Here is a 26,530-nt window from a genome sequence, read left to right as displayed (position 1 = left end):
TCATGTGCCAGTGAGCAACTTTCATACGAATGAACGGGGCCCGGCCTCCAATCCAATCCACTTTATACATCCATGATGTAGCCTCAGAACCATTAGTGTGTCTGTAGACTCTTAACGAGTCTCTGTTAATTTTATCCCTTATGGTTCCTGTTGAACTTTGAAAATGTTGATGTTCATCATATATGGCCTGAAGTAACTCCCGCTGTAATAAAGCCTGAGACATCTAGATTCTTTATTACAGGTGTAATACTCACATTATGTATCTTTCTCAACGATATCAGCTGAGGTAACTGAAGATAAAGCTGGTGAAGATGAACAGTTATGGCTTAATTAACTTCAAGTTTCCTATTTGTTACTAATTATAAAAGAAACACAATGAAGTCTTTTACTATTATTGTGACTGTAAGTCGTCTAACAGTGTTGAATGAATGCAGAGGAAGGCAAGGCCTCTTAATAACTGATTTTTACACTGAGACCTTCGCTGTTGGTCCTGTTTTGATAATATACGTTTGGGATGAAGATAAATTTCTGTTTAAATGTTTTACAAACCTGCTAAATCATATAGTTGATACAGGTAGTGGAGAGCAAAAGTAAAACTCAACTCATCTAAAATGAAGCTGATCTCCCCAATAAATTCCCTGAACTTTCAACATTTACACATTTAGTTTTTAAAATTTTATTTCATGTAATAGTAGCAGTGAGTCTTATCCTCTCCTCTGTGAGCGACTGTGGCTCAGGAGGTAGAGCAGGTCCTCCGCTAATCTGAAGATCGGCGGATGACAAGATACTTAACCCCACATTGCTCCGGATGGCTGTCCCATCAGTGTGTGAATGTGTGTAAATGATTAGTTCCCTCTGATGGGCAGGCTGGGACCTTGCTTGGTAGCTCCTGTATCCATCCAGCATGTGAATGTGACACAGTGCAAAAGCACTTTGAGTGGTCGGAAGACTAGAAAGGCACTATACAAGTATAGTCCATTTACTATTTACTCTTACCTTCACTACTGTCTCATTCTCACTTTGTCTACAGTGTTCGCAGTAATAATGAAGTCAACAAATGGTTATTTTGAGTTTATTCTTCTATTAAAATCATCCTGTTTGCATTGGGGAAAAACTGAGAACAGAGAACCACAGATGAAAACAAAACAAGTAAGAATTGATAGTACTGTTTACTCTTCTCCATCTTGGGTTTAAAAACTGAAGACAGGACTCGATTTATTTCGTTCTTTGGCACACTCAAAGTATCAATTTAATTCACTCATTCAAAAAAAGTACAAAAGTTTGGTTCTTCATCATTCACTCTACTGCAGAACTATGAACAAACCGTCATCCAGTGGTTACAGGAGGAGATTTCATGGAGCATTTTGTGGTATTTTATGAGGTTCAAAAGTTCAGGCAATGCCAATAACACTCAGGAGAGGTGAACCTATGAAACATACTGCATTTCAGTTAAAAAAGGGTAAACATCACAAAGATGTCAATACATCTTTTTGCATTATTGCCTGAACACACTGGTGATCAATCGGATTTTCACAGCATGTGCACATTCCCCACATTTGAACAGTGTAAATGAATATTTTACTATTATGCTCCATATATTGCTTTCAATGGAAAATACATTTCAGTCAGTGTAGCTACTTTCAGTAAAGCAGTAACGTAAACACATACACACACATCAAATATATAAAAACAGCAAAGAAAATATTGGAGTCTTTTGCACTTCATACAGAAGAACTGTGAGAAACACAGCAGCAACAAAGGGGAAAGTAAACTGTTAAAATGGATAACAAAGATTTCTTCTATGACAATGCAGCCTTGTAACACTGTACCTGTAAGAGCAAGACACGTTTTATCTTTTAGGAAACCTGTTGTCCAGTGTCTGCGTTGGTTACAGTGCTGTGACAAAGTTTGTGCACCTCACATGCAGTTTGATGAGCTTTGACACTCCAGTATGTCACCTTCCAATATGTTGCTATTTTCTAAATCAGAATTCTGAAACACCAGACATGTCATCTGGTTTTATTGGCTAAAAAGGTAAACTCACTAAATGTGAAATTTGAGCTGCACTGGTGTTGACACATGATGTGTACAGTACTTTTGTCCTCACTTTTTCATTTAATTGAAATTTATAAATCCATAAAATTAAAGGACAATTTGTTATTATTTTAATAGTAACAAAAAACATTCAAATTTTAGATTTCTTTAGACTAACTTTTGGTAAAAGTGAAATCTCTTTTAAAAAGTAAAATCTGTCAAAGAGCTCATGTGTTGTCATGATGTGTAAAAATAAATGTGGTGGAGGACACATGCTGAAAATAATCTGACACTTGAATCTCATGATTGTCATTCATTATGTGATATATGATTATTCTGATGAGGACCCAAATTAAGGACCCAAATTTATTTTAAAGGGCGGGTACATTATTTTTTGAGTTTTTGAGGTTTTTATATCATTCTGTAGCTTCACATTATTGTTCAATATGTATTCAAATCAGAAAATTCAAATTTTAGTCAAAGTACGTATGTTTTCGTGTCAAAATGTTATTTTCTTAAGTTCTTCTAAAAACTTCTTTCCATGTGACCTGATGTAGGTTTCTGCATGATGACGCTGCTACATATAAACCGATATAAACCCCCTAACCCGCCTAGCCAGTAGCTACAGAGACAGACTGAGTGATCCCTGTTACTGCTGCTCTGCTAAACGTGTTAACACACACACAGACGGAGCACGCACTGTTACTGCTGCTCAAAGTTTAAAAAATAAACTCAGAGCTCTTCTCCTGCCAGTAAATGGCTCCGGATCAGAGCAGAATCCGGTGTGACTTGCGGTTGTTATTTGTCCTGAAGCTCTGGCTCTACTCCCAGCTCTCTCCTCCAGAGCTCCCGGCACTCAGCAGCTGTCTGTCCCTCCGCTCCGTCCGGTGTATTAATAAACATCTCACACACATCGCCTGTAGTATATCTGGACAATTTTTTTGTGATCTAACTTACAGTGAGCGAGTATGTTAGGAAGACGCTGTCAGTGAGCTGTGTGTGTGTGTGTGTGGGGTGGAGGGTCATCAGCACTCTAACCCACGTCACTGCTTTTTGCTAACGGCTAAGTGGGTGTTTCCATTTGGAAAAACTTGGAGGAACAAACTTGGATTCGCCCTTTCAATGTATGCAGCCTTTGTACAGAGGTATGCACTTGTGCTTTCTTGTTTAAATGTAAAATAATTTTTGATAATAAATTTGTAAAAAAACAAAATTAAATAAATATATAAAACAACTCAAGAGATACACAAACTTTTCCACAGCACTGTATCTTCCCCTAAAAACCAGTTTGGGCTTTACAAAAGCAGTAACAAGGCACTGTCAGGGATTTCCTCTGCTAACACAAAGAGGACTTGTGTGTGTACAGTATGTGTGTGTGTTTGTGTGCAGAGTCATGTGACTGCTATTTGGCGTTGGGGGACAGATAATAGGGGTGAAACAGTCTCTCGTGGGCACAGATGTGCAGAGCAGCATGAGTGTGCATCAGTAACCGTGGAAAGCGTGAGGTGAAGTAGCTGACAAACCCTTCGGGCAGCTCGCCGAGAGTCTGCTGCACTTCCGGTGGCAACTCGTGGTAGTGATGCTTCTGTAACATGCAGAGTGCAAAAAGGTCAGAAACATACCGAATGTGTCAAGATGTTTCTGCTTGCATCAAAACCAACAAAAGCATGCAGACTGACCTTATTTCTCATGGCTCTCAGCAGGTCTCTGACTGAGTTTCCTTTATATGTCCTGAACCGCCTCAAGTCTGGAAAAAATACATGAAAAAATGTATTAAAAAAACCCACTTATGACTTTGTTATCCTGTTTACACTATGTGGGCATGTTTGTGTGTGTACCTGTCTGCAGAGGCACAGAGATGTGCATCCTCCAGTTGGTTCGGACCACTGCTCTTCCTGCAGTCTCCAGTTTGACCACAATTGGACTGTCTGCTGGTTCCTTCTCTATACGGTCACTCACATCCTAAATACATACACATACACAAAAAAATACTTTCTAGAGTCTACACACAGACACTTGAGGCTCGACAAAAAGACAGAAAAGCTAACAAAGGCCAAGAAAGAAGGAAAAATACACAACCCAGGTATATACTCATACCTGCTCAGTGTTGACTATCACAAAACAAAAAAAAAAATTTAGATTTTTTTTCTAAAACAGCAAGAAATGACTTTTAAAAATACATGAGACCTGTAGTTGCACAGGCTTTGTGAATGTATCTACAAACCAAATGAACACAGGGAGCTCATTTAACTCACCTGGAAAAAGAGCAGCTGCTTCTCAGGGCTCCAGAAGAACGGATGTTTGAGTACACAGGCGGTGGAGGGACGTGACTCTTCCTCAGCACTGATCATCTTCTCAATCAGATCCTGCGCTATGACATCATCTGATTTGGAAATAAACCAGAGAGAGATAGATATTGTCTTCAGGCATTTCTCATCACAATTGTGCAGTTTGTTGTGATTGTTACTATTCAAAATGCAGCCTGAGACCTTATTCTTGTGTAAATTTTGCATTACAGAAATGTTTGAAAATTGCAAGTAAGCAAGAATGCATTTGAATTTTTTGAAGGACTCATCTGGGTAGACAGCGCTGCCTGAGAGGCTCAACTGAGGGTAAGAATATATTTAGGGCCCAAGCATATATGGTTGTTTCACTGAGGTCTGATTTGACCTGCATTCAAGACGATGGCTCTGGATTCCATCATGTAACGCAAATAAGCGAAGTGATTTTGTAAGAGACGTTGATTAAACTGCAAAGATGCAGATTCCTGGAGGGACAATTCCACATCTAAGCTAATTATTTGTGCAGGAATAAACACTATAACCGTTATATCTCTGGTGTTAACAAACCAGCCCTCACCGTGTATATCCTCCATAAAATGTGCAAGTGAATATTCTCCTGACAGGATGTTGACCTGACGTCTCAGTGCATCGCCAAAAGGGTGCTGCCCTCTGCTGACCACGTAGTAGAACACACAGCCTGCTGAGAACACGTCCACTGCTGCTGTCTGAAGAGAGGAGAGAGGAACGCTCAGATACAGACTCAATATAGACGTCTATGCTGTACTTCAGAAAAAAATAACAACGTATAGTTCAGAGTTTCATTGCTGTGTTTTATACATGTGTGCATCCTACCGGTTTGTTGCCCGGAGTATCTCGCAGCACTTCGGGAGCTATCCAACCTTCAGTTCCCGGTATTCCGGACCGCAAAGAGAAGCTGCACCGACCATCTGGGATCTTTTTACAGAGCCCAAAGTCAGAAATGAGAGCTCGGACCCGACCCAACGCACTGGGACCAGAGAGGAGGATGTTTCTAGGCTTCAGGTCACGATGGACTAGAGGAAGAGATGATGGAGGGCGAAGTGGAAGTTGTGATTTCAGAGAGGCAGGTGGGTGGAGAGAGAGGAAGAGGAAACATTTGTTAGCTGTATGCAGAACTGATATACCATGTTTCTGGAGGAAGTAATTCAGAAAAAAATTTGTGTATGCGTTTATCTCGTACCTATGTTGAGTGAGTGGAGGTGTGAGAGGCCACACATAGTCTGTTCCAACAGCGTTATAGGATTCAGTTTAGGAAAGCAAGATGGATCCTCCACATACTGCAGACATAAAAAACACACAAAAATGTATATGTTAGTTTGGTCCAAAAAAAGTTTTTAATTTTAATAACATTTAAGGACCAGATGCTGAATATAAACTGCTTAACAGCTGTAAAAAGTGCACTAATGAGGTCTTACAGTACTTTGTTCTTTGACAAACACTGACCTGTTGCAGGGTTGCGGCGCACAGCTCGATGGCAATGTACGTGAAGAGGCGGTCTCTCTCCGTGCAGAAGTATCTGATGACATTGGGGTGTGTGTCAGACTCTCGGAGGAGCTGCACTTCCCGCTCGGCAACTTCAAAACACTCTGGCAGGATTCGCTTCACCGCTACGTGACGTCCATCGAACTGACCCCTACGTTCACGATAAAGGGCGATGAAAACACATCAACATCAACAAAAGTAGTTTGTCTGAGAAATTGTGACGTTTGTTGGCAGTTTTATAGAAACTGCATGGTTAAATATCAGAGATTTTGTATATTTTAGCTCATTAACTCAAGAGTCATGCATGCTTTATGCTATAGCTGATCATTTTCCACTGCATATCTTGCATTTTTATTTTGAGGAAGGCACTGGTTTGCATTGATTTGCTTCAACAGTTGAATACATCAATAAGGATAGTTTTCAAAATGGTCCCTGCATTACCACACTGCAATAATTAATTGATGGTTATTCTGCAATAAATTTAATGTAAACAAATATCAAATATATAAAGTAATATAAAGTTATAAAGAGTGCTTTTTTGTAGTTCATCATATAAAAATATGCAAATCCACTAATATGGTCCTTTCAGCAGGGAAGGTAACTAATGGAACAGCACTCTTTTAACGTATGACACACAATTAAACACACACACATCTATGAACTGATGCACAATACCTGAAGACAAAAGTTCCCGCTGTGCCGTGTCCAAGGACGTCAGATGGAGTGAAGGAGATTTTACCCACCTGCACCTCCTCACTGTTTCCTTCTGACAGTGACCGGAAGGAAGAAAAAAGCAGCAAGAAATTAAGTCTCACCTGAACAGTGAGGAACAGAAGGAAATAATATACAGTTTGTCACAAACACAGTTTGTTGTGTTACCTGCTGCAAGTTTTTGCCCACTGGTGCCATTTTTATCGACATCTGAGGTGCTACTGTTGTGAGTGTGAGGACTCGGTGGAGGGTCAGCGGGTGCAGGCTGGGAGTCTGGACACAGAAAAGTGAGGATGTACAGTATTTATGCATTTTTGTTTTTGTATTTTTTCATATTTATTCCAATCGGTGGTTCGATTCCCGGCTCCTCCACTCTGCATGTTGAAGTGTCCTTGGGCAAGATACTGAACCCCAGGTAGTCTCAGGAAGCAGGTTGGGAACTTGCATGGCAGCCTCTGCCATCAGTGTATGAATGTGTGTGTGAATGTGTGAATGTTGGCATGTAGTGTAAAGCACTTTGAGGGGTCAGAAGACTAGAAAGGCGTTATGAAAATGCAATCCATTTATTACATAGAGAATCAATGCTTGAATATTATATTTAAAATTTCAAAGCTATGAGAAAACTGCAGCTTCAACACTATACTGTGCATTTGAATAATCCTTTATTTCTCTGGTGCAATGCAAAGAAAAATGTTAAATCACTGGGTCGTTAAATAGTGGGAGAGGATTAAGAGAGAACTTCTTCTATCAGTTACTTACCACTTGAGAGGTTTGTGTCGGTAGAAAGGGTTACTTCTGAAGAGACAGGTGCCTGCATGTTGGTCTGAATGCGCTGGAGACGAGATTCAAAAGCCTCTTCCAGCTGCTGTTGAGTTTTCAGCTGCTGGGCTGCACGCTGGAGAAAATCACACAGATATAAATCACATTTGATGCTCTTGATCAAGTTTGAGATCAGTATTGAAAACATTGTGGAGGATAAATAAATACAAGTCTTTGAGAAAGATTATAAGATTATAAAACTCTTCTTTGCAACAGTGTCTATATAAACAGAGCAACTAACATTCAGCTCAAAGCTTGTGAAGGAAAAAACATTGAACTGTTAAATTACATTATTCAACACAATAACATGTTAGGCATTTGAGGTGCATGTCCCTCAATAATCACAATTTTTCATAACAAATTATGAACCATTAGTTGAGATGATAAATGCATTAATTTGGAAATATTTCTATGCTGACAAGGTTCATATCACACAAGGCACTATTAGTAAGTTTATCATTAGAGTGATTTCATCACTGTGTGAAGCCAATTTAATTGCATTTGTATAAAATTGTGCTCTACAAATAAATTTGACCTTATTATAATTAAGCAATTTAAGCAGCAAGGAAAAAAATGTAGTGTGTGTAGTGATAAGCTTTGGTATAAATATAAAGGAAACTATAGCAGCTTTAGTATTAGTGAATGTATCTTGCATTTCAGGGTCCATTTGAGGGCATATCTTTCTTTTCCTCGTTGAAGTTTAGCCAAATGTAAATCACATGACTTCACATGGAGCTACTTCCATCATACATCCAGACACTTTGAAGGTTTCCACGCAAACTACTCCCCTGAAAGCCTCAACAGACCAAACTGAATACACCAATCTCCTTTAGGGGCATGCAGCTTGTCACTATTTGTTTATATACTTAAGATTAAAATTTGAAAAACTGCATCTTAACAGCACACAAACTCACAGCGGGGTAGGTGAGTGCGAAGGCCAGCCATCCTCCCAGCAGCAGGGTCAGAACAGCCAGAGTCAGACGGTCCTGAGTCAAATAAACAGGCAGCACAGCAGCCGGCCTCTGGGCCTGTCCTGATGTCCTCCCATCCGCACCTCCTCTATTAGCATCACTGTCGCTATGGCTACCAGCATCTGTCTGAAACTGAAGGACACAATATGATTAGAGGGAGCAGGAACAATAAGATTACTGTGAGGATTCACTTTTGTTTATCTGAGTTTTTCTACTTTGTTTTCTGTAAGTCAGTTTATGATGAAAGTGGTTATTAAAGGGGCGTTTAGCAATTTTAACCAACGACTGCAGTGCTGACACAGAAGTAGTTTAAAGTTGTGACTCACATAGCGCTGGTGGTAGTAGGAGGCCGAGGAGACTGGGGAGGCAGAGGAGCCGGGCGGTCGAGGAGGGATGACCGCCTCACCAGAACGCTGCAGGGTGACTGGGAAATCCCTCAGCATGGTGGTGTGGGCCACTGGAGGGAGCTCATGATGACCTAAACACATAAACACACAGATACAGTACATTTACAGTGTCTGTGTTTGTGTCAAGCTTTGGGTTTCCTTCTTGCCTGGTCAATACATTTTTTATGTAGGAAATTTGCAAACTTTCTCCCTAAGCTGCCTTTATAACATAAAGCTATGGTGTCTTTTACCATAGCTTGATTTTGTACAAAATGTTCAGATTTGTAAACTTGAGTAATATTTTTTGTAGAATTTTACATTTTTCCTATTTCCTCACCAATAAATAAAATTAGGGATGCCTCTCTATGCCTCTGCATGCAGTTTTAAGAGATGCTAAACATACAGTGAGGTTTTCTAATCTAAAATTATTGCCATATTAGTTTGTTTTTGCTCAAAACCAAGGTTATTAATGTGACCTGGAGCTTCTCTGCCCAAAAGGTATGAAAAACACGTATTAATACCGGTTTCCTGTGGCTGAGGGAACATGTTTGCTTTCTTCTTCCTTGTCAAAACCCGGTGCCTACATTAGCCACAATGCAACTCGTCTGCCAAGAGCTTGGTCAGAGATTCGGGTGTGTTATGCTGGTGGTGGCTAATGCAGCCTTGAGCTGCTAGCTTTAATGGAGATGAGGAGCAAGTCTGCAGAGGTCTGGTAACTTCACTTCTTTCTAACTCCAGAGTGGAACCACAAAAAGGCTTTATGCAACTTTTTTCAAGTAGGCATCTGTACTCCCTAAGATTGTAAACAGACTTTGATGTGTAAAATCTGTGACGTTTCCCTTTAATAGTGAAATAAACTACTTTATTAATACATAAAATATAGTTTGGTCACACAAGCCATCCAACTTCCTAGAGTTGTTGATGTATATTTCCCTCCCTGGAATAATTGTTGCTGACTAACTTACTACGTACCAACAAACTAATCTAAGGAACATCCAGTAATGGAGGTAAGCTGGCTGTGTGTATTTATGTGTGTGTGTGTGTGAGTGTGTGTTTCTGTTACCTCACTGGAACCTTTTCCGGTATAAACACCGACCTTGTCGGGACCAGTAATCCTCATGGGGACCAAAGCCCGGTCCTAATGAGGCAAAACGTCATTTCTGAGGTCCTGATTCAGGTTAGGGATAACGTGTGAATTTACGGTTAGGTTAAGGTTAGGGAAGGCATGAATTGGTTATGGTTAATTTTAGGGTTATGGTGGAGGTTAGGCTGTCCGCAATGAATGGAAGTCAATGGCATGCAATGTCCTACCAAGGATACCTGCGCAGACGTGTGTTTGTGTGTGTGTGTGTGTGTGTGTGTGTGTGTATGTGTGCCTGCCCGCGGGTGTGTTTTACCTATCAGCAGCCAGTGGTTTTTCCGGCTGTTCGTGCTTCCTGGTGGATAGCGCACATCAGTGGAAGGCGTGATCTCACATTCGCCTCTTTCTCTTTCCGTCACTCCAGTCGTCAGTGGTCCCTCGATCCGTGCCAGGGTGAGCCCCCGAGGCTGCCATGGAAACAAGAGGCACATATCAATCACAACAACTATCTTATTATCTACACCTGATCTGATATATTGTTACTGTTCTGTTAAACCAAGGGGGAGTAGCACCACAAACACATGACTTGGATGTTAGAGGGTATGATGTGATCAAAATCGATTAATAATGGAACTCACCACTAACGAGACTCCCTGGTGAACAAGGGAGGTGGAGGCATAGAGGTGGGAGTCCAGTTTTCCTACGTAGAGAGTCGGTCTTAAAGAAACATAAAAAACATTCCCTCAGCCAAAGAAGTTATGTTTTCATGTTTGCTTGTTTGTGTGTCTGTCAGCAGAACGACTCAAAAACTTTTTTTTTCCCCAAATGGTCTGGATAAATTGTGTTTTTAGATTTTGGTATTTCCACAGTAAAGCAATTATCAATTTTCAACCATAACTATGAAATGGAGATACAGACTTGATTCTCAGTTCACACTTGTATGTTTACGGGACATTGATTCCTTAAAATCATGGAACAGGACTCCTCAAACATGCTTCAAGTCAACAGTTTAATAATTGTTGTACATCAGTGCACAACAACAGACCTAACCATGGGTTAAACTGACTACAAGAAATCTTTGAAAAATGATAATACTTTGAACACAGCTTATCTTTTTGCTTGTGGTAAGCAAACGTGGAAGTGTGATAATATATCCTGAGGTATCCTGATACAGAAAATAACAGACTGCCTTGTTTGTTATTTTCAGATATGAGGAGATGTTATTGAGTATTATCACTTTAAATTTTAAAACACTTGCAACAAATAGTGGGTATAACAGCAGGTTGGGAAACTGTTCTTTTGTTGTGCTTCCTGTGAGCTTCTACTTACAACTTAGATGAATAACTATCATCAGGAACCCAAACAGAGGTTATGACTGCATGACTGAACAAGTTTCTATTCTTTCATTTGCATATGCGTGTGTGTACAGTTTCTCTTACACAAGTTGTGTTTGTGCGCTGGCTTGCTCCTTCACAAACTGATAGCTCCACTTCAAAGTGGAGTGCGTGTCTGCCTGGTCGTTGGCAGAGGAGAAGGTGAGGAATTGTAGCGTTTCCATAGCGAGGGACAGGTGGGGGGCGTGTCTAAGCGAGTCCCCAGAGTACAGATAGACCCCCACGACGGGCGACCCGTAGTTCTGACTCCACAGAACGTCACCTGGAAGACAAAAATGGAGCACTTACAGTTTTACTAAAAGGCAGAGATGGAAATAACGACACAATCAACACCTCACACACTCTCACAACTACAAGATAAAATCTTACAGTAAACAGTACAGTAAAAGTAATCTTACATCTCTCCTTACCTGACTCTCTGTCAACTGTCACAACAAGACCATCCCCACTCGACACAAGATGGGCCATCTCTGGAGGGGAAGCAGGTAGGACAGGTCAGTTTTTTTCAAGAGGTTTAACACTTTTTTTCATGTTTCAGGTATCAGAAGTGAAGCCCTTGGTCACTGCAGGTAATTCTTGGACCACTTTATCTGGTTATTCTTGTGCAAATATTAGGTGTCATTTGTCAAATGTTGTAATGTCCTGTGATGTTTTTGTGTTGTTTTTAATGTTTAAAAAGTAAGAAAAATGTCCATCCCAAGTCTGGGGTGGTGGTAGTGAGTTATTAGAAAAATACATTTAAAAAGTTACATTTTTAAATCTACATCTCAACCTTAAACTTTATACATAAAAACTGACAACTATAACATATATGAATATGATTTGTTCATTCCAGTACAAGCTGTAGTACTATGACTGAGGGAGGTGCACAAGGTTTTGTTTCTTTCATTTTATATCCATTCTCTTCAGATGCACCCGTCCTTGACAAACAGGCATCCAAACACGTTTTTATAATTTTGGTAAATGCTCTAACATGTCACAAAGCTGGTTCTGCAAGAGTGTTATCAGTTAATATTTAACCTGCCATGTCAGTCTCTGTAACTGAGAGTATGTGCAGGGACATGTGTGTCAGAAACGTACTGTAGTCTTGTTTCTCATCATAAGGTGGAGCAGAGTAGTCATTGTACGTAGCGTTCCATCGCAGCTCCTGTGTCTTGGTGTCAAACATGGTAACCATGTATTCTGGAAAACAAAGTTGCCAAATATTGAGCTAAGATATATGAAAACACCTCAGCAGTGTGTGCACGCAAGTGTGCATGCAAGTGTGCACCTGTGTGACATACCTGTGCGTCCTATGTAGAGCAGAGGAGTGTTGGGGCAGATGGATTCAGAAGACGAGGTGGTTAAACTGGTTTGCTTCTCGCCTGTCTCAGGATCCACCACAAACCACACATCCTGCTTTTTACCTGTGTGCGCACACACAAACACACACACACACACAACTATTAAACCAACAATTTATGTATATTAACAATTTATGTGTCTTGTCTTTCATAATCTCACAACTGTGTCACTCACAGTAGGTTGAGTAGGTCATACATGTCGAGGTTTTGAAATGAGCAACTGCCAAGCGCCAAATGCGGGTAGATTTTAGAAGGTTATCCGCCACACTGGCAGGTAAATGTTTGTAACAACATGATCATGTAATAAAATATCTGGCATGATGGCTCAGAGGAAATTACTCATGTTTGTCCCTCTACAGTGTAGACACACGCACCACATGCATCTAAACAGTGCCGCGAAACTGTAGGAGCGCTTGAGACAGTCTGAAGGAACGCCAGCCACAGACCGTCTCAAGTGCTCCTAGTTTTGTGGGACTGTTTACCATATGAGACATCAGCTACTTGACATCACAGCTCTCTGCTAAACTGTCACTGCTGCTTGCTACTGTTAATTAAATACCATAACATTTACAAGGAGTGAGTATATGTGACACAAAAAGGTAAAAATTATGCTTGGCCGTTGGATTTTTTCATCTACCAGTCCCCTTGACAGGTGAGTCAAAAAGTTACTTTTGGACACTGTACATGTCTCTACATATGTCACAGTCTCATACACACATACAGGTCTCACCTGTATAGAGGATACCATCAGAGCTCCTGCAGGGAGCTGACTGGACCAGCTCTGGGATGGTGAAGGGCAGTTTCTGCAGATAAATCAAAACAATGGGGTCAAAAAATGAAACCTAACACACAAAGACAAACACACACACACACACACACACACGCACACGCGCACGCACACGCACACACACACGCACACGCACACGCACACGCACACGCACACACACACACACACACACACACACACACTGTATTCCTCACCATCAGGCCTTCCTTGTGCTTTCCACCAAGTACATACAAACTGCCATCGTTGGGGTCTGGAAGAAAACCTGGCCTACAACAAAACAAACAAAAACCCCATAATACATACATTAATTAGATTAGGTGTGTGTATGGGTGTCATTTGAACATTTTTAAGCCTGTTGTCAATATTATACCCGAATATCAGTACTAATACTTTTTCAATACCTTACCTTGACTTGTTTGCTACAAAAACTTGTTTTTATTTAAAAAAGGAGTCAAACTTCTCAGATGTTAAGTGTTGTCTAGGCACACAACAATAACCTACTGGTTAAGACGTGTGCTATATATCCGCAACATCCGTGGTTCGATTCCAGGAAATAAAATTTACTTAATAAATTTTGCGCATAAAATGCCCCAAAATGTTGTCTAAACACAAAACAGCCATGCAAGAATGTTACCTGAATAAAATACAAAAATTAGCAAAATTAGAGCTGCAACAATTAGTCGATTGACAGAAAATAAATCAATTATTTTGATGATCAATTCATTGTTTTGAGTAATTTTTTAACAAAAAACGTCAAAATTCTCTGGTTCCAGATTCTTAAATGTGAATAACAAATGGAATATATTTGGGTTGCTGACTGTTGTTCAGGACAAAAAAAGACATGTGAGGATGTCACCTTGAGTTTTGGGAAACAGTAATCAACATGTTTCACCCTCTATTGACATTTTATAGACGAAATGACTAAGCGATTAATCGAGAAAATAATCGACAGATTAATCAATAATGAAAATAATCGTTAGTTGCAGCCCTACAAAATTATGATTTAAAGCAGGAACTATCTGATCCAAAAATAAGTCAAGAAATCTAAATGTAGTGTGCATGAGTGAATGTGTATATTTATGTGTATGTGTTACTTACTCTGTGAGGTAGACAGGTACTTGAATAATGGGGTCTGAAACAAACAAGGCAGAAATCATATGAAAAAAACTTTTTGAAATTAAATAAAATTAGGATATAGTGTCAAAGTCTATATATATAAACCTTCTCGTAGGGTCCATTTGATGTCTCCTGACTGTTTAGAGACAGCATGCAGACTGCCGTCCAGCGTCGAGACGAACAGGAGGGATTCTGGGAGAGTGACTGATCTGACTCCTCCAACCTAAAACAGAGAGAGAGAGAAACTTTAGACCAGCTGTCTGACACTGTTCAGTCACAGTGTCATGTATCAGAGATTTCAGCACAGCATGTGTGTGTGTGTGTGTGTGTGTGTGTGTGTGTGTGTGTAAGAGAGAGAAAGTGGGTGTGTGAGTGGGTGTGTCACATCTGCCTGGCTGGAGTTGACAGTCCAGCCCCGCAGTACATTTCTGCTCTAATAATTACACCGTGTTCCTTCATGTAGCAGGATATCCTTATTGTCCCTCCTCCTTCCCAAGATTACACACCGTGTGCTGAGAAGTTGTGTATGTTTGTCTCAGTGTGTACGTGCGTGTGTGTGTGTGTTCACCGCTCCCTTATTTACCCACCAAGGCTTGGTAACTGGTAACACAGACTGAGGTAAAGGCAAACAAGATGTGCTCGGAGGCATTTACACACACACAAACACACACACAGAGTCACTTCAGAGGACATTACATTGACTTACATTAATTTTCCGGAGACTTATCCTAACCTTAACCCATAACCACTACTGGTCTAACCCTAACCCTAACCTAACCTTAACATAACCCTCGTGGGGACTTTCTTTGCGTCCCCAAAAGGAAAGCGAGGCAGACACACACACACACACACACACACACATACACACACACACTGTATTAACTTTCTTCGGGCAATTTGGACTAACGTTACCCAGCCAGCTAACTGAACACTTTCAACATGCTATCATGTCATGGCAACTTCCGAGCCTGAAATAGACACAGAAGCGCAGGGGGAAGGCAGTTGTTGTCTCAACTGCGCATAAATAGCTGAAGACGCAAACATATTAACAACAACAACAACCGAAACGGCAACAAGTTTAAAAAAAAAAAAAAAAAAAAGTTCACCTGAAATAGTTTGCCCTCCCAGGACAGCAGGAGAAGAGACAGCAGCAGCCGACCAAGAGCCCCCATGACCCCCAAAACACTTTGTTTCATGGCTGTGAACAAACAGAGGACTGAAGCTATTGAACTAACAACAGAGGTCGAACTCTCTGTCCATTTCCAGCGCGGCCGTCCATCTGTCAGACGGTTAACACCGGCCGTTTGACGTCGTTAAAGCCCGAGGAGCGGCGGACAAACGCGGTAAACGTTAAACTACCGTTGCCGCTTTAAATCCATAACAACAGCAACGCAAACCGTTCTTGTCACTATTCCATATTTCCGTGTTGGGACGGAACCGGTGACGTCAACAACGGGCTGTCAAGCAGCGAAGGGGGGCGGGGCCGCTCCCGCGCTAGGCTTTGAGTGACAGGATGCTCAGCCAATAAGATGGCGGATGAGGGGCAGAAGTGGGAGGAGTAAAGAAACGCCTGGAACCACGTGGAAACAGACAGCAGGGCAGTTGTGATTGCAACAAGAGCGATGTTTTGTGCAATAGAAAGTGGTGGAGAACGTCATTATCTGCCACATACACACACACACCACGTCAATTATGGTACATTTACTCAAATAAATGTGGATTATTAGATGGTTTATCCATATAGGAAGGCTTTTTCTATCTTAACTCTTATTACTGTTTTCTTTATGTTGTGTTCTGTTATTAAAGCACTTTGGGTTTCATTATGATTTTGGTGAAAATACTGTTGTACTTCTTCCCTTTATCAGATAGAGGAAGTGGAGAGAGGACAGGACACGTATTTTTACTTAAAACAATTAAGTATTAGAGTTCTATAAAGTTATATAGATATTCTATCTTTTAGTCCCTAGTCAAGCTCAAGAAACACTTTATCATACGTATCCCATCATGCAACTAGTAGCCATTTTTCTTTAAACCCTTCCAGCCTGATAAATGCCTTTGTCTTGTGTCTTTTCAGTTTGTAATGTAGGCTTTCTATTAAAAATGGTTGTTTTCACACACTGAATAGTTCTCCCAGCGACTAGTAAACTGACTTTCATGTGTAAAATTGGTGCAATGTCCCTTTAAATAATATTTTGAATGGAGGACTTCTGTTTGAAATGGACTTCTTTTACATTTTGGTATTGCAACTTCTTTTACTTCAGAAAAATTATCTGAATACTTCTTTACTTCTTCCACCATTGATTAAAACAACAGTAAAGTCAGAAAAAGAAAGTCAAACACTTATAAAAACATTTTATTCCTCTGCAAAATATGTCCCTTCAGAAATGTCAGCCAACACTTAGCTCCAGTCCTTCCCCCATGACTTGTCAAAATACTGCTCAAAGTGCTTTAACATGAGGCAAAGAGACTGTGATTAAGTACCTTGTACATGAGTGTGCTTCAGAAATGAAAGGATGACAAACAGAGACAGGTTGAAGCACAGAATAAAATAATACTGGCAGGCACTTCTGTCGTTTGAGGTATGCACAAACAAATGAAACAGACAGCAACATCTTTTAAAGGCATATACTGGCTGTGCGTAGGTAGGTGAGGTGTGGGCTCTACACACAGTGCAGCGCCCAGGCCTTTAGCTCTTTTAGATCTACTGGTGGAGCACGCTGTCAGGTTTGGGATAACCAAACAGCTCAAAGTCTGGTTTATACAGCTCATACAGTTCTTTCCTCATTGTAATGGGAATCTGTGCAAACCAGTCCCTTTCCCAGCTGGCTGCAGTTCGGTTTCGAGCCCCAGACGGGAAGCGGAGGAGATGATCCACTTTCAGAAGCTTCAGCAGGTGCTCAGCATCTGTTTCCAGGGTTTCTAATCGCCCAATGAAGTCATACTTCACCTGGCATGGATGGCACAGACGGTAAACCTGAAACACACAAAAAACAAGGTCTAAACTTTTAAAACTGCATCTGTTTGTGCGTTTGTGATTTTGTGTGTGTCTGCCATGACTGTTTCTACCGTGTGTGTGTGTGTACATTGTGTGTGTACGTACTGTGTACTAGCATAGATGAAAAACAGGTTGCACAACTCTACTTCTGTTCTGTGTTTTATTAACCCAAACGTTGCCTTCCTCGGTGTGCACCTAATCTAATTTTTATTACTTTAACAGACTTCAATTTCTTATGGCTCTACAGGTCTGCACCACAGTATGTGTGTGTGTGTGTGTGTGTGTGTGTGTGTGTGTGTGTGTGACCTCTCTGAAATCACCATCATTTAAATGCTGTATTACATTATCTGTACATCCACAAATCATTAACCTTAACGCCCTCTGTATATACAACTCTATTTATTTATATTCAAGTGAATGGGAAGGTGTGTCCCAACTTCTAATCTAACACACTGTATCTAATCTACAAAGCAGAAATAACACAAAAAAACAGAAACAAAACATGAAAAAATAAAAATAAAAATAAAAGAAGATAGGATTTCTCTTCAATTAAGTGGTCTATACTGAAAAATACCTGCATGCAGACAGACACACCACTGAATGTTTTGAGTGTGCTGCTGACGGATGCAATTGCCCCATAATGCAGCACATGACAGAAAAGGAAGAGCTGCTCACAGTCTGAAAAAAACTGCATAAGATTTGAACAGTGTTGTGGTCGCTCTAGTTGCAGCTGACACAAAGAAATTGAGATATACATTTGTGGAAATTACACGTTTATCTGCTCTTTGTGAGGTTTTTTCAAACTTGAAATTGGCAAGTCAACATTAGTACACAGTGTTTACTTCATAGCAGTAGTATGTAGTATGGAATTAAAGGGGACAGGAGCAACCTCATGTAAATAAAGAGTTCAACATTACACTAGTATGGTCTTTTGAAAATAAATGTAGAGGTGGCGGGTTTACTGTAATAGAGACAGATTTTGATCTGGGATCTCATTAAATTCAATTACATTTTATAAATGAAGTCAAAATTTTAAATGTAGTCTTGCATGTGTGTCATGTGCCTTTGTGAGACAGATACCTGCCGCCAGTGTTCATTGAAGATACTCTCCTTCTCAGTCTCTGGATCCAGCAGATACGTGATAAACTGCTGAAAGGTTGGTTTGATTCCTGCTGCAAACGCCTCTGCTGCAGTTTCTGGCAAACTCCCAGACACGTTACCATAACGACGCAGCATGACTGAACCAAACTGCCGGTAGAAGTCCTCGTTGGGTCTTACAATCCAAGACAAACACAAATAACACAAACTTTAATAATTGAAGAATCGTAGAACTGCTGTTTCATCAAAAGTGAAGCATGTGTCTCTGCCTCGACCCAGCACACAAGCACACAAACACACACACTCTCTTTCTACCCATCCATTATCAGACACACACCTTCCAAACTTGTTCCTGAAGGCAGAGATGAGACGTACAAAAGGGTCTCGTACAAACAGAAACTTGGTGTAGTGCTGGAGCTTGAGTGCCATCAGGTGGCGGGACAAAGAACCATAATGGCGCCAAAACCTGGTAAAAGACACATAGACGCACACACAAACACACACAAACACACACACACATACGCAAAAAAGTCATGAAGGATCATCTGTTAGTGTTATTGGCTTGCAACCTCAGTTGTGATTGTGATGTTTGCAGGATCAAAAGCCGTATGTTCAGTTTGCTTAGTTCAGTCTGTTCAGTTTCATACAGGAGTGAAAACATTTGTCACTAAATGACTCGAGAACAGAGCCAGATCTGTCTAAAACGTGAAAAATATGTGTCTTGTACAACGACGCAGATAGGAATAACACTGGATCGGAAACTCATATCCAAACACAGACAGCTCCCGAGGGGCAGAGAAAGATCTGCCTGTACTGCAGCACCAAGCTCCGCCTGTCGTTTCCACTCTCCTCTTCCAAGTGTCAACTCAGTAAATAACTCCTTTCGCTTGCACATAGTTCAACTCACAGCTTTAGTATAACTCAATATCGAAGTGTTATGCAACTTTTCATTAAATAATTCCCTTTGAAAAGCAGTTAAAACAAAAGACAATACACTGCTGCAGAGAGAGACCTTCTAGATACATGCATGAGTTTTAGAAACTAAGCTTTGTTAAGTTTTAAATAAATAAATGATTACTGGGATGTTTCTTGTAATTGTTAAACTGGAATTTTTAGAAGTGAACCTCACGTTCATTACAGAATTGTTAAGTTATCTCATGCCTCTGGTTTAACACCCCGATTTATGGGTTCATTTGTCTATCTTATTATTGTGGGAGTGAGTTATGTGCTGTGTTTGTGGCTGTCCAGTTTTCCTGTTTAGACACATTTTTTGGTCTGCCTGTTTTGCATGTTGATTTGTTGGCCAGATGTTTTTTTTACTGAGCTGTTAAAACATTTTTAGTTCAGACTTGGCTTCTCTGTGTATTTGTAGGAATGTGGTTTGTGTGTAAGCTTTATGTTTTCTAAAGAAAGAGAGTTTGTCTAATTTTGGATCTGTTGCCTAAATATACAGGGTAAAGTGCTCTTATTAATCAAAAACGTTTGAGATTAGTCTTGATATAGGCGTCAGTCGTGTATTTTGGTCCAGTGCTGTCAAAGACTTAATGTAATACATCGATTTTCTTCTGTCTGCTACTCATTAAGTAAAAATGATAATATTTTGTGTAAGCGCTCGCATCTTTCTAAACTGTGCAACTGTTGAAAATATTAAAACCGTTTAGCTGTTTCAGTTTCAGGATCCTGGTACTGTGCACGCTGACTCACTGTCAAATACAATGGAGCCATCGTTAGTGTTATTAGTAACATCTGTGCTTTTTCCACTATGACGAGTAACACACAAAGTTCACATCCCCTGTGATTGTGAAAAGATCAAAAAATCCCGCACACAGTCACTTTTGGTGATTTCCTGCTATGAGAAGTCAAAATGTTCATTTTGAAAAAGTCCTGTTAGGGTACAGAAGTCATGTCCTCAGTACAGTATCTGGAAATTTGGGGATTTCAATGTCCTGAGGAGGATTTTATATTGTATAAAATTACACACATGGTAGATTTTGAGGGATTTTTCACATGTTTTTTTAGTTCTTAATATCTTAAAATGTGATTTTTGTATTTCTCCCACCAGAATTATATTCAGGCAGCGTGGAGAAAGATTTGAAACAGGATTTAGGGAGTTAGAATTTACATTTAATATTACTGAGCGGTTAAAATGATAAATAAGGTTAAAATAATAACCAGAAAATAATTAAGATAAGTTTTTCTGGTGGCTAATCAAACATTTCTTCAGGGGTGATTTTTTTCTTAAATCCGTGCCTAAAAGTCTTTATATCAAAACCTATTTGATGGTTTTGATCAATTATTATCAACTTAACTCGACTCCACAATACATCTGTGAGTATTTATATGTACTTAATGTGTATGTGTTTCATACTTGGCAAAGGTGAGGTGCAGAGAGGAGTTGTGTACGAGGTCAGGAGGTACAGCCTCTGGGTCAGTGTAAGGTTTTCCTGAGGAGGGCGAGATCAGAGACTGAGACAGAACCACCATCACTCTCTTCCAGTTGGTGCACGCTACCTGAACGGAGAACAATAACAGAAAGAAAGAAAAAGTGAGATGTTCAGACAGACTAGATGAGGGACTATGAACGTGTGTCAGTGTGGATGTGTGTATTCACCAGCTGCAAATTGCTGGTGGGAAAATGGAGAACTGTGGTTTACATTCTTGCTATTTTTCTCACACAAAGAAAACTAAACAGCCTCCCACACAAATACACACACAGAAGACAGCTGTACCTTGGGAACGTAGCAGTAGATAATCTGGTGTGTGTCATCCACTATCAGGTGATCCAGCTCCCTGTTGGGGATCTGCTCAAACGCCCGAGTTCTTCCAGGAAATTCCATCGTGTCCTTTCCTGAACACACATCCATGATGCTCTGCTTCCTCGCCTCCTGCTCCCTCTTGTCGACGGAAGCATGACTCGTCTCCTTCTCCTCATCCTCCCTTGTTTCCTCCTTCCGCTTCTCTTGTGTTTCCTTTCCCTTCTTCTTGTCTTTCTCCTCCTCCTTTTCAGCTGTTCCTCCTGTGTCCTCGGGGACACGTGTCGTGCTGGATATGCTGGTGGTGGTGGGGACTACGGAGGAGGAAGTGGTCCTGGCTCTGCTGGTGGAGGGAGAATGTGAAGGGTCTGCAGTCGTCGTCTGAGGGTAAAAATTAGAGTGTTTGGGGTCCTGCAGCGGGTAGAGGTTGAAGCCCCTGACGTCATCCCAGTAAACGATGATCACCAGGATCATAAACAAAGACCCCACGATGAACGCTACTCGTAGACCCCGCCAGGTTCCCATGGTTATACTAGATCCAGAGCCGTGATTGGTGAAGACAAGAGGTTATCTCAGCTCCATGGTCACCATCTATCACGGAAGGACCCACTTCCTGCTTGCCAGCTGCAACTGAAAGAAACAGGAAATGCGATTTAGCTTAAATGAAGTAAAAGGAAGTACGGACTGGTGTTAAAATAGATATTGGGTATGAGCAAAAACAGAAGTAGAGTGAGATTTCGGATTTATTCTTTAAAAAAAACAGGAAGTGGTGTCATATACTTCACCAGTGGAGGAGGGCACATTCATTTAAGTACAATTGTGTTTATTAAATTAATTTCATCCTACTTTATACTACAACTCCACTGCATTTAAGAGAGAAGTATTGTACTTTTTCAATGGGGGGTTCAGGATCTTGCCCAAGAACACTTCGACATGTGGATCTTCCGATTAGTGGATGACCTGGTCTACCTCCTAAGCCACGGTTTATCAAATAAGATGCATTGTTACAGATGAAACTACCCAACAGCTTATAAAGTAGTTTAGATTTGCTCCACCTCAACCAGCTAAAACATTACACCTTAAAACATGACTTTGAAACTTTTAAATTCATAAAAAGTCAAACTCAGTATAGTGGGTTTTGCTGATAAACCTTACTTGTTCTGGTTGGACCAGTAGCTAATGGTGGCTAATGTTAGCAAACTTTGGGTAGATGCAGCTGTTTAATTGACAATAATGAGTTAGTTTTGTGACTTTCTTCTCTGATGGTGCTTCTGTTACACAACATTTTAGCATTTACTACTATCTCATTACCTCCACTTGTGGTGACAGTGGCTGCTGTTCAGTAAACGTTACATAGACTATTGCTAAGATCTCAAAATGTCTTCCACCAACTCAAAATATCGTAACATTAGCAGATCCATTTAGTTACACAAAAGCAATTCAATAAAGTATATTTAATTACACTTATAATATCATATCATAAGTGTATAAAACAGTTACTTTATCACCTTATCACACAACAGTTAACTATAACAGATCTATCCTACATGTTCTTTGGTTACACACAGATACTGCCAGGTTACCATGGCAACAACAAGCCATTGTGCTAAAATCAATGGTTGAGTGACACAAAAAAAACATTAAGATGGAAAAAACTAAATATAACATACTGACATTATAACCTGCACATACGGTATGTTTTAACTGAACCTCAAACATGCCAATAATCATTTTTCAAAGCAGACATTTTGAATTGTGTCTTTGTAGAAAAAAACACAGGTGTTAAACAATGGCTCCATTAATTCAAGTGTCTAAATAAACCTTTGCATATATTTGCCATATCATGATATATATTGATGGAAATATATATCATATTATAATGATTTCAACCCTATTAATCTATAAATCAACTCATATTGATTATAGGAAGATAATAACAACCAAAGAAACAAAAAATAATACTTTTCTAATCACTTAAATTGGTAAATTAGTTTAGCCAATCAAGTTTAAGTACACTGTAACTCTCAAATACAACTTTAATAGTTACAGCTTCACAACAGCTAAGATTTCCTCATCTCCTGTTTTATATGAAGACTTTATTTTCTTTTTAGCCAACGTATAGCAGTGGTAGGATGTAACTATAAGTACTCATGCACCTAAACACAATATTCAGGTACTTGAGCTTTACTTGAGAGTATTTCCATCATATGCTATTTTATACGTCTTTATTTCAGAGATAAATATTGTACTCTTTATTCTGCAACATTAATTTGAGAGAATATTATTTGAGACAGTTCCTAGTTACTTCAGATTCAGATTTTACATTTTAAAATGTTGTGGCTGGATGAGCTGAAACCAGTAATATCATATCATATTATATCATATACTGTATGTTTTTTTAGGCGATCTAAAACCTTAAAATGCAAAGTAGTAGCCTGCACTATACCATCACTACTAACACTTAGAATAGCACCATTCTGTTCATAAGTACTTTTACTTTTGATATTTTAATTACGTTCTTATAATACACAGGACTTTCACTTGTAATTGAATGTTTTTTACTTTATGATAGGCCTATTGCTTTTACTTTTGTTAAAAGATCTCAATTAGGGCTCAAACTAACGATTATTTTCTCGTTTAATTGATTAGTTGTTTGGTCCATAAAACGTCAGAAAATGATGAATGATGTCCATCACAGTTTCTAAAAGCTCAAGATGCAACTTAAAATCTCTTGTTTTGTCCTGATAACGGTCCACAACCCAAAGATATTCAGTTCACTGTCATAGAGGACAAAAGAAAACTGAAATTATTCACATTTGAGATGCTGGAAGCAGAGAATTTGGATTTTTTTTTCTTAAAATATGACTCCAAACAATTATCAAAATAGTTGGGGATTAATTTAATAGTTGACAATTAATCGATTATCATTGTAGCTCCAATTTCAATATCATTCACGACTGGGAAAATATACATTTAAGACTTTAACCTTCACATACTGTTCAGGGTTTTACCCATTTTTACATTTAATAGCTGTAAAAACATGCTGTACACTTTTCCTAATGCAACCTAGAATATACAAAAATGGAAATAAAATGTATGAATTTTTAAAAAATTTTGTGCAGCTGATGTACAAATGTGACTCGTATTTATAAAGAAAAATCAAAAATCACCATTCAAACATGTTGTTGTATTCTTCACATTCTCCTGGACCATAATATAGTGAGACTGTGAATGTCTTTTCTCCATAAATGAATATAATACACTCTGTTGGCTCTCTGACAGCTTCGTTAAGGACTAATCAAACATTTATTAATGAGGTATTTATGAATGTGAAATAAGATTTGTGGTTCAGAAGGAGATTAATGATGAGTCAGAATATGAACAGTATGTGAGGGTTAACTTCAACTCGTGATGAACATTAGTCTTTTTTCTCACCTTTTAAAGTGTAACTTGCTGTAACTGTTACATGCTATATGGTATGTTTGTGTTTTTGAGTGTGAAATGGTCCAGGGGCCGTGGGAACCTCGGGCTCCTCTCTGGGCGCTCAGCTGTCACAGAGATGTGAACAAACGGGGCTGTGGGGGTGGAAGCAGCTTCACTTCAGAGCCTGCTGGAGGGTTTACACCCCCTTATTGTCTACCCCATAAAAACATCTGCTGTTGGGGAAAAATCCTGGAAAAAATGACGGCCCCCGATAAAATAAGTAAGAAAAAGAAAGTCTGAGGAGGGAGGAAGAGAAACGCAGGAAAAAAAAAAATCCATCAGCTCATATGTTGACAGAGAAAATTGTTGTCTTTTCTCTGTGGTATGTCTTTCCACGTTTTAACTCTAAACTCCACGTTGACTGCATGGGGCTATTTTGAGAAAGCAGGACATCCACAAACTCTTGGCACACGCCTTACACGTGCGCACAAACACGCGCAAAAGGGAAAAAAACTATTATAAATATTCCCATATGAACTTAAAATGTGTCAATAATAAGTTTGCAGAGCAGGTTTTAGCACTGTTTTTGTTTTCAATACGGTTTCAATTTTGTTTATAAAAGGGGCTGTTTTCGTTTTTTTTCCCTTTTTTAAAAAAAAAAAAAAAATTATTTCTCGTAAACTAACAACCACCACCTCCTTCTGATCGTCGGTCGGAAAACAGTCTTAATTTATACAGTACACAGGTTACAATGTGCCCTTTCACTGTCCCTCTCTCTCTCTCTCTCTCTCTCTCATGCAAGAGGACACTTTCCTTCACCTCCACTGCAGCAGCCGAGAGAAAAGCTTGGAGTAATTTTCCTCCACAGGCTCCCTCTTCTTCCTCTCACGAACCTTTTCATCTGGTTCTCTTTTGAGGTGGAAGAAAGCCCGGTTCTGTTCCCTTTATGCGCCTCACACCGGGAGCATCACGGCGACACTAATATCAAAGCCTGTCTGGTCTCTCGGTGTATAAAAAAAAAAATGTTACCATAAATCTGATTCTTGTGTGTTTTATCTTACCCGGCTGATGAGCTCCATGGTGCCGGGCGGTCAGCTCCTCTTTGTCGGCTGCCTGGTGCGGTGTCCCCCTCCTCTCTCTCTCTCTCTCTGTCTGTGTGTCCGTCAGCCCGGTGGTGAGACCGGGTGGGCACGACGGGACTGACTGTAGCGGTCTGCACTCTACACAGACTGGAGCAAATTCTCGCGAGATTTGGGGGATAGCAGCCACCCATACCACCCACCCAGCCATACCCCCGTTTTACACACACACACACACACGTTTATTTAGGTCACTTTTGGGGACATTAAATTGACTTACATTCATTTCCTGGAGACTTATCCTGACCTTAACCATAACCATTACATGCCTAACCCTAAACCTTAACATAACCTTAACATAACCCTAAACTTACCTTAACTTAAAGCAAGTCTTCGCCCCAAAATTAATGATTTACGTTAAGGGGACTTGCTGTTTGTCCCCATAAGGGAGGCGAGTCCCCACAACATGACTGTGTAAACAGATTAACGTCCCCACAACATGAGGAATACCACACACACACACACACACACACACACACACACACACACATTGCCTGGATTTAGGCTGTGAAACCATAGACCCACCCATGCCTATGACTATGACATTAGTCCTGTGGTTCCAATAGTGAAGCTCCGGGACCTCCAGGCGGGCCCTGAGGTGGCTCCTGCAGAATTAGGAATGATGTAAGGTCAGTGTTGATAAACAGCAGTGTTTATTAACACATATTAGGACTCTG

At 40.0% G+C, this 26,530-nt stretch overlaps 2 protein-coding genes across 3 annotated transcripts; both read right to left on the bottom strand.

Annotated features, from left to right (window-relative positions):
• Positions 1 to 1,058: 1,058 nt before the first annotated feature.
• Positions 1,059 to 16,600, bottom strand: ern2 (endoplasmic reticulum to nucleus signaling 2). 2 transcript variants are annotated; one of them, XM_067585144.1, is made up of 24 exons: positions 15,552 to 16,600; positions 14,551 to 14,668; positions 14,428 to 14,461; positions 13,524 to 13,596; positions 13,273 to 13,345; positions 12,483 to 12,605; positions 12,280 to 12,381; positions 11,610 to 11,669; positions 11,245 to 11,461; positions 10,444 to 10,522; positions 10,122 to 10,272; positions 8,665 to 8,816; positions 8,282 to 8,470; positions 7,308 to 7,443; positions 6,717 to 6,821; positions 6,513 to 6,600; positions 5,799 to 5,988; positions 5,536 to 5,632; positions 5,169 to 5,368; positions 4,894 to 5,041; positions 4,290 to 4,417; positions 3,873 to 3,996; positions 3,714 to 3,781; positions 1,059 to 3,619 (listed from the first exon to the last, which is right to left on the bottom strand). In XM_067585144.1, exons 1-24 carry the CDS (start codon positions 15,639 to 15,641, stop codon positions 3,437 to 3,439), a joined length of 2,928 nt encoding a protein of 975 aa, XP_067441245.1. In that variant the 5' UTR covers positions 15,642 to 16,600; the 3' UTR covers positions 1,059 to 3,436. The 2 variants fall into 2 exon arrangements, with proteins under 2 accessions (XP_067441245.1, XP_067441244.1); XM_067585143.1 differs by having other exon boundaries at positions 6,513 to 6,603; positions 15,552 to 16,599.
• A 180-nt stretch (positions 16,601 to 16,780) lies between these two features.
• LOC137180000 (carbohydrate sulfotransferase 12-like) lies at positions 16,781 to 25,956 on the bottom strand. Its single transcript, XM_067585146.1, has 6 exons — positions 25,776 to 25,956; positions 21,268 to 21,921; positions 20,907 to 21,049; positions 18,876 to 19,004; positions 18,521 to 18,713; positions 16,781 to 17,419 (listed from the first exon to the last, which is right to left on the bottom strand). Exons 2-6 carry the CDS (start codon positions 21,814 to 21,816, stop codon positions 17,147 to 17,149), a joined length of 1,287 nt encoding a protein of 428 aa, XP_067441247.1. The 5' UTR covers positions 21,817 to 21,921; positions 25,776 to 25,956; the 3' UTR covers positions 16,781 to 17,146.
• Between the last annotated feature and the right edge of the window lie 574 nt (positions 25,957 to 26,530).

The sequence above is a fragment of the Thunnus thynnus genome, chromosome 3 (genome assembly GCF_963924715.1).
Source record: "Thunnus thynnus chromosome 3, fThuThy2.1, whole genome shotgun sequence".
Classification (NCBI taxonomy): domain Eukaryota; kingdom Metazoa; phylum Chordata; class Actinopteri; order Scombriformes; family Scombridae; genus Thunnus; species Thunnus thynnus.
The sequence above is the reverse complement of the archived record's forward strand: the minus strand, read 5'-3'. Positions and strand labels throughout refer to the sequence as shown.